This window comes from Lolium rigidum, chromosome 4 (genome assembly GCF_022539505.1).
Source record: "Lolium rigidum isolate FL_2022 chromosome 4, APGP_CSIRO_Lrig_0.1, whole genome shotgun sequence".
Taxonomy (NCBI): Eukaryota; Viridiplantae; Streptophyta; class Magnoliopsida; order Poales; family Poaceae; genus Lolium; species Lolium rigidum.
In genome coordinates this window covers 154,624,784-154,639,246 of record NC_061511.1, presented here as the reverse complement: position 1 = coordinate 154,639,246, position 14,463 = coordinate 154,624,784, and the positions used below count along the sequence as shown (strand labels likewise).

The following is a 14,463-nucleotide window of genomic DNA, read 5'->3' as shown; positions in this document are numbered from 1 at the left end:
ATATATATATATGAACAGATATCAAAAGAAAAATGTAAGTCTATAAAAATGCGATAATAAACAAATATGAACAGCTCTAATAGGTTTTTGTTACTAAACTTACAATGGTTTGCTAAAGTAAAAAAGAAGATGAGCTGACAGCCATTAGATATAATAGATCTACAAAGTAATATTTCTGGATGTTATCTATTAGGGTGAAATCTTCGAATCTGATATGATTTTAGAAGTCGAGGTCCATTGTTAACTTACCGGATTTAGCAAAAAATGAGAAAAGAAAAAGAAAAAGAAGAGACAAAAAAGGTAAAGACAGAGCAAGACAAGAATGCAAACACATGGAGCAAGGGATTCAACAGAAAAAGGAGAAAGAAAAGTTTACCCGATACAGCTATGGAGAAGTTCCCATAAGATAGTGAAGAGGACGATTCCGTTGGTCTGGATTTGATCCAACTGTACTAAGAGTCCCTCGGTGTGGATGTAGACCTAGAAGAGGGAGAATGGAAGAGCGAGGAAGAGTGAGAAGTAAGAGCCGGGAGAGATAAAGTTGTCTATTTATTGAGGCTGAGCTCTCTCACCTTCCCACTATAGCATTAAACAAATTTGCAGTAACAAAAGCCTTGACTCGGGTAGAAGAAGCAAACACGAAAGAAAAATAAATGGACTACGCATAATTTACAAAGATGCGCGAATTAGCAAAGATATTACTTATTAGGATACAGAAAAAGGCTAAAACTACTCAAATGTAAAATAAATAGCAAGGTATTCCATGATATGTAAATTATATTATAACAATCTTCTTACTAAAAAAGGTTTCCGTTCAATCATCAGACTGCAAATGGAACAGACAGCCTCTAGAAGGCTTCCCAGTATAAAGCTCCTCGTGCAATCTATCGCAAATAAACTGACAAATGTTCATGTTTCGAACATTTCTAATGTTGTCCTGCATATATAAACGCCGAATAAATGTTTAGTCCCAGTAAGAATAATGAGAATGTGAAAAATAAAAATGTAATGAATTATAAATAAAGGAAAATTTGTTTAAAACCTATAGGATAACACTATATCAATAGGACAACTTCAGTTGCTGACTTTGTTTGACGTGGTTGGTGCGAGCAAAGCGCAAACAAGCTACATCATCCAAACTTACTTGAAAATATCATCATCTTGAGTCATCTCTGCCAACATGGTAAACACACTAGTAATCTTCAGCGTACTTCTATGGCCCGAAAATAACAAAGGACCTAGACGAGCCTCAATACCAGCATCCATTGCATATACAACAGGAATATCTCCTCGCGGAAGACCGAGTGTACGGAAAATACAATAAGCATTAAGAGGCGTTCTTCCACGACCAGGTATGACAAACTCTCGAGAATGATTACCATGCGTACGAGCAAGCCAGTTTATCAAATGATTATGCAACACATGACACTTGATGTCAAGCATTGTTCCAAGATCCATATCCTCAATTACTTTCTTCTGACAAGCACTTAGATGATCATATAACCTAACAACAGGAAAAAGAGATGCCCTATTCCTAGCACATTCACTAGCATTCGGCATTGCGAACAGCTAACTAATCACCGCCATGTTTCTTGTTGCCCGACATGGAAACAACAAAGCTACAATATAACAAACAAAAGGTAAATATTACTGCAATGTAGAAAAAAAAATTAAACATTCATCAACCAAACCAAAGTTACTGTATTAATTCATTACAGCAAAGCAAATCAAAAACACTAAATTAACAAATGGTGGGTACAGTGTGTTTGTTATTATCTCACAACAACCTCATCTATGATAACAAGTCGAAATTCGTAGACAAGCAAGGGGTTGGTTAATATATCAAACCCACCCAAATTCAACTACCAAGAACATCACTAGGAAAACACAAGAACACATCAACATATCAACAATAGCCACCTCTGGCGCGCTGCTGCTCCAAACCCTAAAATTAGGCACGGCCTACCGTGCACGCGCGCGCAAATCTACGGTGACCATGAAACAACGAGAACAATTAGAGCCCAGCCAACCCTATTTAGATCAGCGCATACAAACAAAAACCTCACCGAAGAAGAAATCCACCCACAAACACAAAAAAAAAGTATACAAATATCTACGGAGAACTACATAAATACAATGGATTTGCGGGAGAACAAACCTCGCCGGAGAAGAAATCCACCAACGACTACTGCATCCTACCAGATCTGAAAAATTTGGCGCTCGAGTAGATTCCAAATACTTACCTGAGAACGGCGGATAAGATTCACCCTTGCTGATGGCTGAGTGCAGGAGATATCGACACCACACACTCTAGGCAGAGGGAATCGCTCCCTCGCTGTCGCCGTCTCCATCGATGTTGAATGCGAGGAGAACATGGGAGAGAAAACAACGGGCGGGGGGGAATAGATTAGCCAGTTCAAAAAAATTCGAAAAATGCAGGAAGAGACCGGGCCGACAACGGAATAGTGCACGGGTACCAGGGAAGGAATGAGCAGACACAGCGCGCGGAAAGGGGATTGTCTCACGTGGACGCGAGCGCTGCGTGCCGACAAAAACAGACCGCTCGAGCGGTCGACTGCCAGGAGGGATTTCGATTTGAAAAGTACAACCAAACCAAAGTCTCGAGTATATGGAAAAGCGAACCATAGCTTTCTTTGCTTCAGGCAGAGTCACTCAGCGCATGAAGGTCAGAGTCCGTGTTCCGACTGAGTCCTCCCGTTGGGTACTATCGTGGAATGAACGTCTCTTGGGGGTAGACTGTTCCTACAATTCCATAAAATAAAATAGCGAGGAAACTGACCCAAAATCTCACAAAATCGTGACTAAGAAAATCTGGCAAAAACCAAGCCTATGGCTTTCTCTCGGATGTCACGAGACATGGCATTGGAGGTGTGGCAAGCTCCTCGACAATGTCTCAAACGAAGCAAAAGCAGTAACATATGATATTCTAAGAAATGTAAATTATGATCAATTTGATCGTAAAACCCAATTTGGAACTTTAACCATACAGCTTTTGCAAATTGTAACACTGCGTCATGTGAGGCATTAGGAGGGATAAGAAGTCGAAGTTTAAAATTGGTACAGTTCAAGTAAAACTGGCAAAAATGAACAAATAGTTCAATTGCTGCCCTATGCTCATGTGCCTTCCGCTGTGATCTGGGAGTAGTTTCGGAAGCCCAAGTCCACACAGGAGGCATTGGGCTCGCGCAGAGGAGGTAATAGATGTACTGTAGAAGAAATAAAATCTTTTACAACTCTAAGCAGATCTATGTTCAGTCATGTGTGCCACCAATGAGTTAGTACTAGTATCTTCCCAAGAATGTATGCAAGCTATGCGTACAGTTGTTCGGGCAATTTTTACTATAATAATAACATACAGCAAGGAACCAAGGCTCATATCGCTTTCTGTTCTGATTTATCATCCGAGAGTAACAGGGAGTTGATAATTTAGACAAGTGTAACTATGTAGTACAACAAAATTGATCAGCTATGACAACTGTCGTTTGTACCAGAATAAGAATGTCAGGCATTGCCCAATTACATTGTGGACAGTCAAATGCTAGCCAGTACAAATAAATCATTAACTCCGCAAAATGATTAGCCTACACCTCAACAAAATTTAGAAGATGATTCTACACAACTTATTCCGAGACCTATAGCAGAGACAGCTGGGCAAAACTTTGAGAGAACAAAAATAATAAAAGATCATACAACAAAAGGGTTACGCGAGAGAAGACAAAATTTGAGCTCAGGCATTACTGTCGAGAGCACCCTTTAGCATATGCAATCCTTCCATTGATATACTTCTTCGTACCCGGAATCTTGGGATCTCAATTTGAGGGGGTGGGTCTGCTGAGAAGCATACAACCACTGCAGTTAGGTTATCACAAGTGTCTCGTCTGAGCGCTTCCTGAACAAGTTCTCTTGAGCACCTTTCAGGATCATTGTGAGCCATCAGCTCTTTCCTTACCATCGATACGGCACATTGACTGGTCATCACATCCCAAAGGCCATCACATCCTATTATCAAAAACTCGTCTTCCTCGGTGAGCCTAACCTCCTGAAATTCAGGTTCCGGAGTGAGAGGGCTTATAGACCCTTTGGAACCTTTCACGTGCCAGTCGCCGATTGCCCTTGCCACAGACAGTTGACCATTGAGATAGCCATCGAAGACTACGCCACCAAATTTCTCAATCCTCAGCTTTTCAGTCTTGCAGTTGGGTTTGTGATCTCTCGACAGCTCAATGGCTCGTCCTCGCTTTCCTAATACTGCTCGACAATCTCCTGCATTTGCAACAAGCAATGTCCTGTACCATTGAATGAGGTGGATGAGAGTAATATCATAAGATGTAAATGAACAAGATCAATCCAAAGATCGCAAAAAGTATACAGGTTCTAGTCTGGTAATGTGTCAACCAATAAAGGCAAGAGGACCCCAGGACAGCTTGGTACAGCAAAGAACCTTGTGTTCGGTAGTGATATTGGGGGTTGAAGCAATAAATGTGTAGTAGCTACCAGATATAAAAGATGGATATGAAGAAAGGTAGCCTCAATTTATTCAAAAGTAGGAGGGAATGGTGTCCAATTATTTACTGAAGTCGCATACCATAAACCCAGTGGGCTCATCTAACCAAGAATAACCACAAGGCCCAGCTTTACACAAATTTCTTTGCCTTTCAACAATTTGATTTGGATTTTAACTACCAGAAGGTTTGCAGTATCGCACAATGAATGGAAAACATTAATGCAAATTGGAGAGTCAATCGATATAATGTAACATTCATAAGTGACTTTTTTAGAATGGTCTTGGCCTTGTACTGGTAAAATAAAAGAAATGAGGTACTGGTACCAGAACATAGTGACTTACCTGCCAAAAATAAGGGCCGTCAATGCTGTAGTCCCCGAATTACGGTCAAGAGAATGTGAATCTGCAATGGCGTGATCAGCCTTTACAAATGCACTTTTGATTGCTTCCTCCATACTGTTTGGGAAGTGACCATCTTCGATTATGAACTTCAGTATGTTCTTCTGAACAAAACAGACCGCATCTGTACCACCATGACCATCAAACACCTGCAAGTTATGTCGAGAAAATGTATTTATTAAATGTTAGTGTGTTAACTGAAGTAAAATTCTACCAAAATTCCACCTCGTGAGATGAACAATTTCTGCACTCAAGAACAAGCAGATACTTCTATAAACAAGGTGCATTTTTCTTTAACTGGATACAGTTTAGCATAAAAAATAAAATTTCAAACAAAAATTACGTCGCTTTCTGCTTACAGAAAAAAAAAGTTGGTTCTCAGACATTTTGATTGTACTGATAAATAAGAAAAGAAAATAAAAGCAACTAGCAATACTCATAATGAGCTGATTCGCCTCAACGCAATCATGAGTAACGCACACTAATACGATCATTTCAACCATGAGTAACGCACACTAATACAATCATTTCAGCATCATGCGTCCGCAAGTGATGTAATCATGCATTTCCAAGTTGAGCAAATGAACACACCAAGAAGCTATTATCATGACATCAGTACTACAGGAAAGTCACAACGGGCGACATAATTATCACGCAAAAGTCACAACGAACTAAATCATTGGTCGATAATGAGCACATGCATGATTTAAACAATTAATGAGACAAGAACATAATACTAGAACCACAGGAGCAAAATTTATGGCAACTGCAATCTAACTCACCCCGTAGAAGGCACCCGGGGCAGGGATACCAGGAGTGCGCATTCCGAGGTGCTCGATGAGGCTGTCGATGCAAACATGCTCGTCCTCCATGTACGATTTCGGCCCAATATTGGCGCAGCTCCCAGACCGGAAGATCGGCAGGAAGGCGGGACGGATGTCTGTGGGTGATATCAAGCTCAGTGTCCCTGATTCCAGTTCCTGCAAGGAAAACAAAAGACAAGCACCATGGTAGTTTGAGGAATTGGCTGGGCAATGAGCTGGAGGGGATATTCAGTGTGGTTACCAAGTCCGTGGAGGCTGCGGCGATGCGGGCGCTGCTGGAGCAGTGCCGGATGGACGTGAGCTGGTGGCGCGGCGGCTTGCGGGCCATGGGGCTACCGCCGCCACCGCTACTCGGTGGGGTCTCCGGCTCTACGCCTCCGCTCATGATGTCTCCCGCTCTTGGCTACTCTGTACGTGATCAGAGACAGTAGATGAAACGAAAGCATTTGAGAGAAGAGAAAAAGATAGAACTTTTGCATTTGCTAGCGCTCCTGAAAGAAAAAGAACATTTCTGATTCCTGAAATATTAAAAGCGGTCCTTCCGATCGGCCATCATTGGCGAGCCGTACCGCATGGAAATCAAGCGAGAAACAGAAACAATTCCGTGTAGCAGCATCAAATAATACTAGGAAAGAAATGAAATCCGTGCAATGATTGGAACCCATCACGAGCCGGCGAGAGAAGGTCGCATTTCCGGCGCTCTCCTGAGCAGCAGACCAAATCCCGCGCCCTGCACTGCCCCCAGCATCACCCGACCTACCAAGAACGATCCTATTTTCTCACAGCGACCACCACCCATCCAATCGGACGAACCGAAGATGCAAACTTTACATATCAGATCAGAGAGAGAGGGGGAGGCTAGGCAAAGAGCGCTCACCGCCGGGGAACGGTCGTCGCTGCAGCCGCACCGTACGATAGCGATACGCCGGGGAGAAGGAGCTGGTGGCGACGATGGGAGAGGGCAGGAGGGCGTGGTCGTGGAGGAGGAGGAGCTGGTGGCGGATTTGGGGCGAGAGGAGGGAGAAAGGTCTGGTCTTGGTGCGCTGCGGGGCGGGGCGGGCGGGCGAGCAGGTTCGTGTGATCCCATCGGCCGCAGCTGTGCACGGCTGGATGTGGCGTGTGGTCGGTGGGCCCGCGTCACGGCCTCCGGGTGCGGCTCCGGTGTGCTTTCCGTGTCTCTATCGCCTCCTCTCGTCCCTCCATTTCTCCTGTGTATAAAATATTATACGAATCGTTGCAAGCCGTCTAGCTTTAGACTTTTTCATCCTTTTTCTGCTGTCTTATATAGGTAGATTTATCTTGTCTGTAGTATACCAGGAATCTGAAATCGCTGCTTCTCCGATGTTTGTACACAACTTTTCCCCCTACAAAATCGAATTTTTAAAATATTATTTTCTCGTCGGGCAAGCGCGTCTCTAACGGGCCAACGCAAACGGTCCGCACGGACAGGATCACAGCTCAGCAGTGCGGAAGTGTCCACGGCGCCTCATTTCCAACAAAATTTGGGTCGGAGTTCGGTCACGCCAACAACGTCCCCCTCTTGTCCTCCCGGGTCCTTTAAAAAAACGATGAGCCATTATTGGATGAAGCTCAAAGAATGTTCCAAGTGCCAAACAAGTTATGCTTCATACAAAAATGTCTAGATGGCTGGAAAATGTGGAAATGATCCATCAGTCATCGATCTTGAAGAGGGTGGCCCAATCACGAATGGCCATGCGGTTCGGCCAAGGGCCCACAAATTATCCAAACAAGATCTCACTTGCATTGCATGAGACATTGAAGGGGTTGATCACCGAGATGGAGGGGAAATACCAAGATAGATGAGTGGTGACGCCGGGAGAAAGAGGCAACAATTGTATGATTTGTTTGACCTCCAAAAAAGAGCTCTTGAGGTTGAAGAAAGCAATGACATGTCAAGAGCCATTGAGGTACATGCCAAATTGCACTCCGAGGAGAAATGGACCATGTTTGCCGATGTCGTCATCATGGATCGACAACAAAAGCAAATGATCATCCGAGAACGTGATGCATGATCTCACATATCTTTTCCATTTGTGTATTATGTATGAAACTCGTGCCATTCTACACTTAGATTCTATACTATGGCGTGTGAAATATGTGATTTCCTAGTTAGTTGTAATTTATTACCTATTAAATTCTTTTTTGGTCGAGTTGTTGCTTGGTGAAGAAGGAGTCACCGAATTCTTGACTCCGGCGCCTAGATTCCCCACGGACGGCGCCAATTGACGAGGGTTGACCTCGGCAATGTCCATTGTTATGGACCTTGGTTTTAGGGAAAGAGGAGCGATGGTGATTTCGTCGGCTTATCAGACAAACAAGGTTGTTCGATTGTATTACTTGGTGCTCACTCTCACCGGATTCCTAGTACAAATCTAGGGTTACAACGATGTGTTTCGTATCAATGAAAAGTGTATCCTTCCTGATGACTCCTCCCGACCTTTATATAAGAGGTCGGGTCGCAAAGTCTAGTTCGGGTCGTTTACAGGTGGACATATATCAACATCGGCTTTTTGATGGGCTTTGACTTGCTCTCCACGTCATGTTCATGGGACTGAGATTCTTCTAGATCTTGTTTCTTCATAGGCTTTACCGGCTCTGTATCACCAAGATGAGGACACAGTAAATCATCCCCATGTGTGTGTGTGTGTGTGTGTGGTGGGGGGGGGGGATCTAACAGACATGTTTCGTGTTTAAAATAGGTTAGCCCGTTGGAGATGTCTGACCTTTCATCCCTTTCTCGTAATATCGCGACGTGGGCTTAGCCCGGTGGTGGCAATGGCGCACGACTAGGTTCGATCCCTGTCAGGGATGAATTTTGGAATTGTCACGCCAAGTCCTGCTTCTACTATATCAATAGTGTTCTAGTTCCTCTTAGACACTGTTTCATTTTTTTTTACTGTAATATACTAGGAATCTGAAATCATTGATTCGCCAATTTTACTAGGCAACTTTTCCCCTGAACAAGATGGATTTTAGAAAGATACCCTCCGTTACTAAATATAATAAGCCATAAAGTATTTTGAGAAAAAATCTAGAATATAAAGCTTACTGTGCTGCCCCACTTGTATGGACAATATTTTTATGGATTTCATTAGATTTTTTTATCTTATGCAAAGTCGTCTATTAGCTCACATCAATTGCTTAGGGTTATTCCTAACTCAACATGGTATAATTTTTTCTAAATGTGCATTCTTTAATTTTCATAGTAAAAACTATATGGCTTATACCTAGAAATGGAGGGAGTATTGTTTTGTCGTCGCAGTGGAAAAAAAATAGTCCGAGAGTGGAAGCCACGGTACGCATGCTTTTGCGCCCGTTGTTGCTCCACTCCAAGCCTACTATTCCACGCCCACGATGTCCTGCCGTGCGATGATTTAGATGTAGAGCACACCGGATCAACTTGTGCGTAATGCACAACGTAGCAACCCAAACTGGAAATAAACTGGAAACGATGTCCTGCCCTGTCCTGTCGTCCCTAGGGTCCGACGTTGTGCCGTGCCGGTGCCGATGGTTAAAACCTGCGGCCAAAGAGCTTTCTTTAGGGCATCTCCAGTGGCGCGACGCAAATGGTCGTTGAGCGACCGTTTTCGTCCGCCGTGACAGGAAATGCGTCTGGGTCCTGCTCCAACGGGGCGACGCAAAGTGACCGGTCCGTCCGCGGAGACGCAAACCTGGCCCAAATATGCGACAGGTTTGCGTCTCCGCGGACGCTCGGCGGTCGCGGAAAATGTCCGCGTTGGGTACATCCGGGCCCGGTCGGCAGTGACTAGATAAGCAAAATAATTTTTCATTACTATTGATTGGCCAAAAGGACCATCTTTACAGAGATGGTTAGTCGAGTTAACCTAAAACTACAACGGCCGTACCTACTCGCCGTCGCGCGGCCTACACCGGCCTCGGTTACTCGCAATCGCGCGCCCTACTGCGGCCGCCGGATGGGCCGGCGCCTTCGTCGAAGCGGGAGCGGTTCTTGCACTCCGCGCGCCGCGCACGGCGGCGAACGGACATCTCGTCCTGCTACAGCGCCGTCACCGTCGCAAAGGCAACCTTCCTAGCCGCCGCCTCCGCCGTCGCCCGGGCCTCCTCCTCTGCCGCCGCCTGGACCGCCGCCGCGTCCTCCTCCGCCTGGACCGCCTCCTGGATCGCCGCCACGTGATACGTCTCCAACGTATCTATAATTTCTGATGTTCCATGCTTGTTTTATGACAATACCAACATGTTTTGTTCATACTTTATATCATTTTTATGTGTTTTTCGAAACTAACCTATTGACGAGATGCCGAAAGGCCAGTTGCTGTTTTCTGCTGTTTTTGGTTTCAGAAATCCTAGTAAAGAAATATTTTCGGAATCGGACGAAATCAAGACCCAGATTCTTATTTTTCCCGGAACCATCCAGAACACACGAGAACTGCCAGAGAAGGGGGACAGGGCCACCAGACCACACCCCGGCGCGGCCAGGGGGGGGGCGCGCCCCCCTATGGTCTGGGCAGCCCGTGGCCCCTCCGACTCCGATTCTTCGCCTATTTAAGCTGACCTAAAAACATCGACAGAAAAGACGATCCTCCAGAAAGACTCCAGGGGCGCCGCCACATCGCGAAACTCCAATTCGGGGGACAGAAGTCTCTGTTCCGGCACCCTGCCGGGACGGGGAATTGCCCCCGGAGCCATCTCCACCGCCGTCTTCACCGCCATCTTCACCGCCATCGCTGCCCCCATGATGAGGAGGGAGTAATCCATCCCCGAGGCTGAGGGCTTCGCTGTAGCTATGTGGTTCATCTCTCTCCCATGTACCTCAATACAATAATCTCATGAGCTGCTTTACATGATTGAGATTCATATGAGTTTGTATCACTACTATCTATGTGCTACTCTAGCAAAGTTATTAAAGTAGTTCTATTCCTCCTGCACGTGTGTAAAGGGGACAGTGTGTGCACCATGTTAGTACTTGGTTTATGCTATGATCATGATCTCTTGTAGATTGCGAAGTTAACTATTGCTATGATAATATTGATGTGATCTATTCCTCCTACATATGCATGAAGGTTACGGTGTGCATGCTATGCTAGTACTTGGTTTAGTCTGTTGATCTATCTTACACTAAAGGTTACTAAAACATGAGCATTATTGTGGAGCTTGTTAACTCCGGCATTGAGGGTTCGTGTAATCCTACGCAATGTGTTCATCATCCAACAAAAGTGTAGAGTATGCATTCATCTATTCTGTTATGTGATCAATGTTGAGAGTGTCCACTAGTGAAAGTGTAATCCCTAGGCCTTGTTCCTAAATACTGCTATCGCTACTTGCTTACTGTTTTACTGTGTTACTACTGCTGCAATACTACCACCATCAACTACACGCCAGCAAGCTATTTTACGGCACCGTTGCTACTACTTATTCATACCACCTGTATTTCACTATCTCTTCGCCGAACTAGTGCACCTATTAGGTGAGTTGGGGACACAAGAGACTTCTTGCTTTGTGGTTGCAGGGTTGCATGAGAGGGATATCTTTGACCTCTTCCTCCCTGAGATCGATAAACCTTGGGTGATCCACTTAAGGGAAACTTGCTGCTGTTCTACAAACCTCTCGCTCTTGGAGGCCCAACACTTGTCTACAAGAATAGAAGCTCCCGTAGACATCAAGCACTTTCTCGGCGCCGTTGCCGGGGAGGAAAGGTAAAAGGCACTCATACTCCGGTTCCGGGTAACAATACTTTTACGGCGCCATTGTGTTTGTGCTCGAAGCTATTTCCTTTAGATCCTGCAATTGCATCTTTTTGTTTCTTGTTTACACTAGTTAGGCATAATGGAAAACAACAAAAAATTTAGTGAGCTTTTTAATCTTTTTCCTGATTTAGAATTGTTTGGTGCAAACATTAAAAAACCAATGGAACCTCATTTGCATGCTAGTAGCGATGTTATTAGTATGAATGCAATTACTTGCTAATGCTATGGAGAAGTCTAAGCTTGGGGAAGCTAGTTTTGAACTTTTTAGCTTCCCATCTTTAGGTGAGAAAATTTGCTACGATAACACTTTATCTCCCATATGCGATAACTCTAATGATGCTTGTGATATTTTAAATGCACCTACTTGAAAGTACTCCATATAAAATACCTATGAAAATTATTGAACGTGTTATGGATAACCGCTACGAAGGGGATGGAACTGTGCATCCTGGAGATCATTTACTTGTTTTTGCATGAATTATGCGGGTTATTCAAGTGTGCGGGTATCTCTATGGATGAAGTGAAGAAGAAATTATTCTCTATGTCGTTGTACGGTAAAGCGGCGCATTGGCATAAACTGCTGAAGGATGAGCATTCTCTTGATTGGAAGGATATTGTGCATCTATTTTATTCTAAATTCTATCCTCCAAGTGAAATTCACAAAGACCGAAACCGAATATATAATTTACGGCCTCATGATGGAGAGAGTATTGCCCAAGCATGGGAGAGATTGAAGTCTTTAATGCTCAAATGCCCCAATCATGAGCTTCCAGGTAATATCATCATTGATAATTTCTATGCAAGACTTTCTTTTCAAGATAAGACCTTGCTGGATGCTACTTGTTCTGGATCATTCACGCGCAACAAAGTAGAGTTTAAAAGGGACCTTCTTGATCGGATTAAGGAGAACGCTGAAGATTGGGAGAACAACAAAGGTAAAGAGTCAGGTATAAATTATGATTATGAATGCATTGAAGCTTTTATGGATACCGATAAATTTCGAAATATGAGTGCTACTTATGGTCTTGACTCTCAAGTTGCTGCAAATCTTTATAAAGCCTTTATTTCTCATTTTGAATTGCCCAAAAAGAATTTTGATAAGTATCATGAACCTTTTAAAGAGGCTTGCATGAAGAATGAAATTGTTGTTAATTATTGTAATGAGCATGCTCAAACTCCTAAGAATGTTATTTCCTATAAGCATGTTAATTTTTGTGGAATACATAGACCTTGTGGAGTTAATCAAATCAAAGATGAATATTGTATCCATCATGCTAATGAAAAACTAGAAAGTGGTTTAGGGCTCTAGATGATCTTGGTAAAAAAGTTTGTGCCCTCTATCCTTTTATTTGTGAAGTTTGCCATGAAGTGGGTCATTTTAATTTTCAATTCCCCTCCAATGATAATTTGAACCCAATAAGTGCTGCAAATTTGTATTGTGATGATGAAATTACTCCTAATCAGCATGATGAACTTACTTTATTTTTGGGGTGTGAAGAACTATCGAGAAAAATCTCTTTGTTACATATGAGTGATCTTGATATTGATGATGTCCTGCATGGGTGTTTTTCTTATTGCATTGATAATAGCCATACAAATACTTACATACAAAATATTTTAGAAGATGACACCTTGCCAAAATATGATAGGACCGCTGTGTGTTTTCAACTAATTAATGAAAAGGAGGGATCCTCCCAAGTTTCTTCTATTGTTTACGAAAGTAAATCAGGTTATGCGGACAAGCCACCCTTCAAACCTATTCCTCCTAAAGAAGGGAACGAGGAGAAGGAAGAGAAGAAGAAGAAGAAGGGAACGAAGAAGAAGAAGAAGAAGAAGAAGAAGAAGAAGAAGAAGAAGAAGGAGAATAAAAAGAAAGAGGTAACGGCGTATCCCCGCGTGAATGAGATAATGCTAGGTAACTGTAAGTATGTTGCTCCTAATGATTATTGTGACAATGAATCTGAATAGGATGATCTTCCTATGCCCTTTACATACATTAGCGATCATGATTTGAATGAGCACACTACTTTTGATATTACAAATCTCTGGGAAACTAATTCTGAAAATGATGATAATAATTGCCATAGTATCAGTACTATTCATGCTTCCTCCCATGATGATATAGAAAGCTCTAAGCTTGGGGAAGAGGTGTTTGAAAATCCTTTAGCTACTGGTCATTATGTTCTTGATACATCTCCTTCTAATAACAATGATGGTGTGGACACAGATAAACCGACTGTGAGAGATAACTATTCTATTTCCTATGATGACACTGTGCCCCCGATCTCTGATGATTATTATAAAGAATGCTATGATATAGGTTCTAACTATCCTTATGAAACTTGTCATAGTCATGATTGGATTACTAAAAACAATTCCCTTAATATGCAATTTGTTTACCATGTTCAAATTCTTGATAATAATCTTACTCCAATTACTATTAATGAGAATAATTCTTCTTATGCCAAATTTAATGATACTTCTATGCATATGAACCATGATAAGAATGTTTTAAGTGATGGGTATATTGTGGATTTCATCAATGATGCTACTGAAAGTTATTATGAGAGAGGGAAATATGGTTATATGCATCTTAATAATATTAAGTTTCCCCTCTTTATGTTGAGAATCTTGAAGTTACTCGTGTTTTATCCTCTTATGCTTGTCACTTTGTTCTTCATGAATTCATTTGTGTACAAGATTCCTCTTCATAGGAAGCATGTTAGACTTAAATGTGTTTTGAATTTGCCTCTTGAAGCTCTCTTTTGCTTCAAATACTATCTCTTGCAAATGCATCATCAAAGCTGCTGAGCCCATCTTAATGGCTATAAAGAAAGAACTTCTTGGGAGATAACCCATGTGTTATTTTGCTACAGTACTTTGTTTTATATTTGTGTCTTGGAAGTTGTTTACTACTGTAGCAACCTCTCCTTATCATGTTTTTGTGCCAAGTAAAGTCTCTATGGTA

The 14,463-nt window shown here is 42.7% G+C and overlaps 1 protein-coding gene across 1 annotated transcript; it reads right to left on the bottom strand.

Annotated features, from left to right (window-relative positions):
* Window positions 1-3,479: 3,479 nt before the first annotated feature.
* Window positions 3,480-6,734, bottom strand: LOC124706059 (probable protein phosphatase 2C 47). Its single transcript, XM_047237720.1, has 5 exons — window positions 6,626-6,734; window positions 5,990-6,156; window positions 5,707-5,904; window positions 4,868-5,073; window positions 3,480-4,307 (listed from the first exon to the last, which is right to left on the bottom strand). The coding sequence occupies exons 2-5, from the start codon at window positions 6,131-6,133 to the stop codon at window positions 3,749-3,751; spliced, it is 1,107 nt and encodes a 368-aa protein (XP_047093676.1). The 5' UTR covers window positions 6,134-6,156; window positions 6,626-6,734; the 3' UTR covers window positions 3,480-3,748.
* Window positions 6,735-14,463: the final 7,729 nt, after the last annotated feature.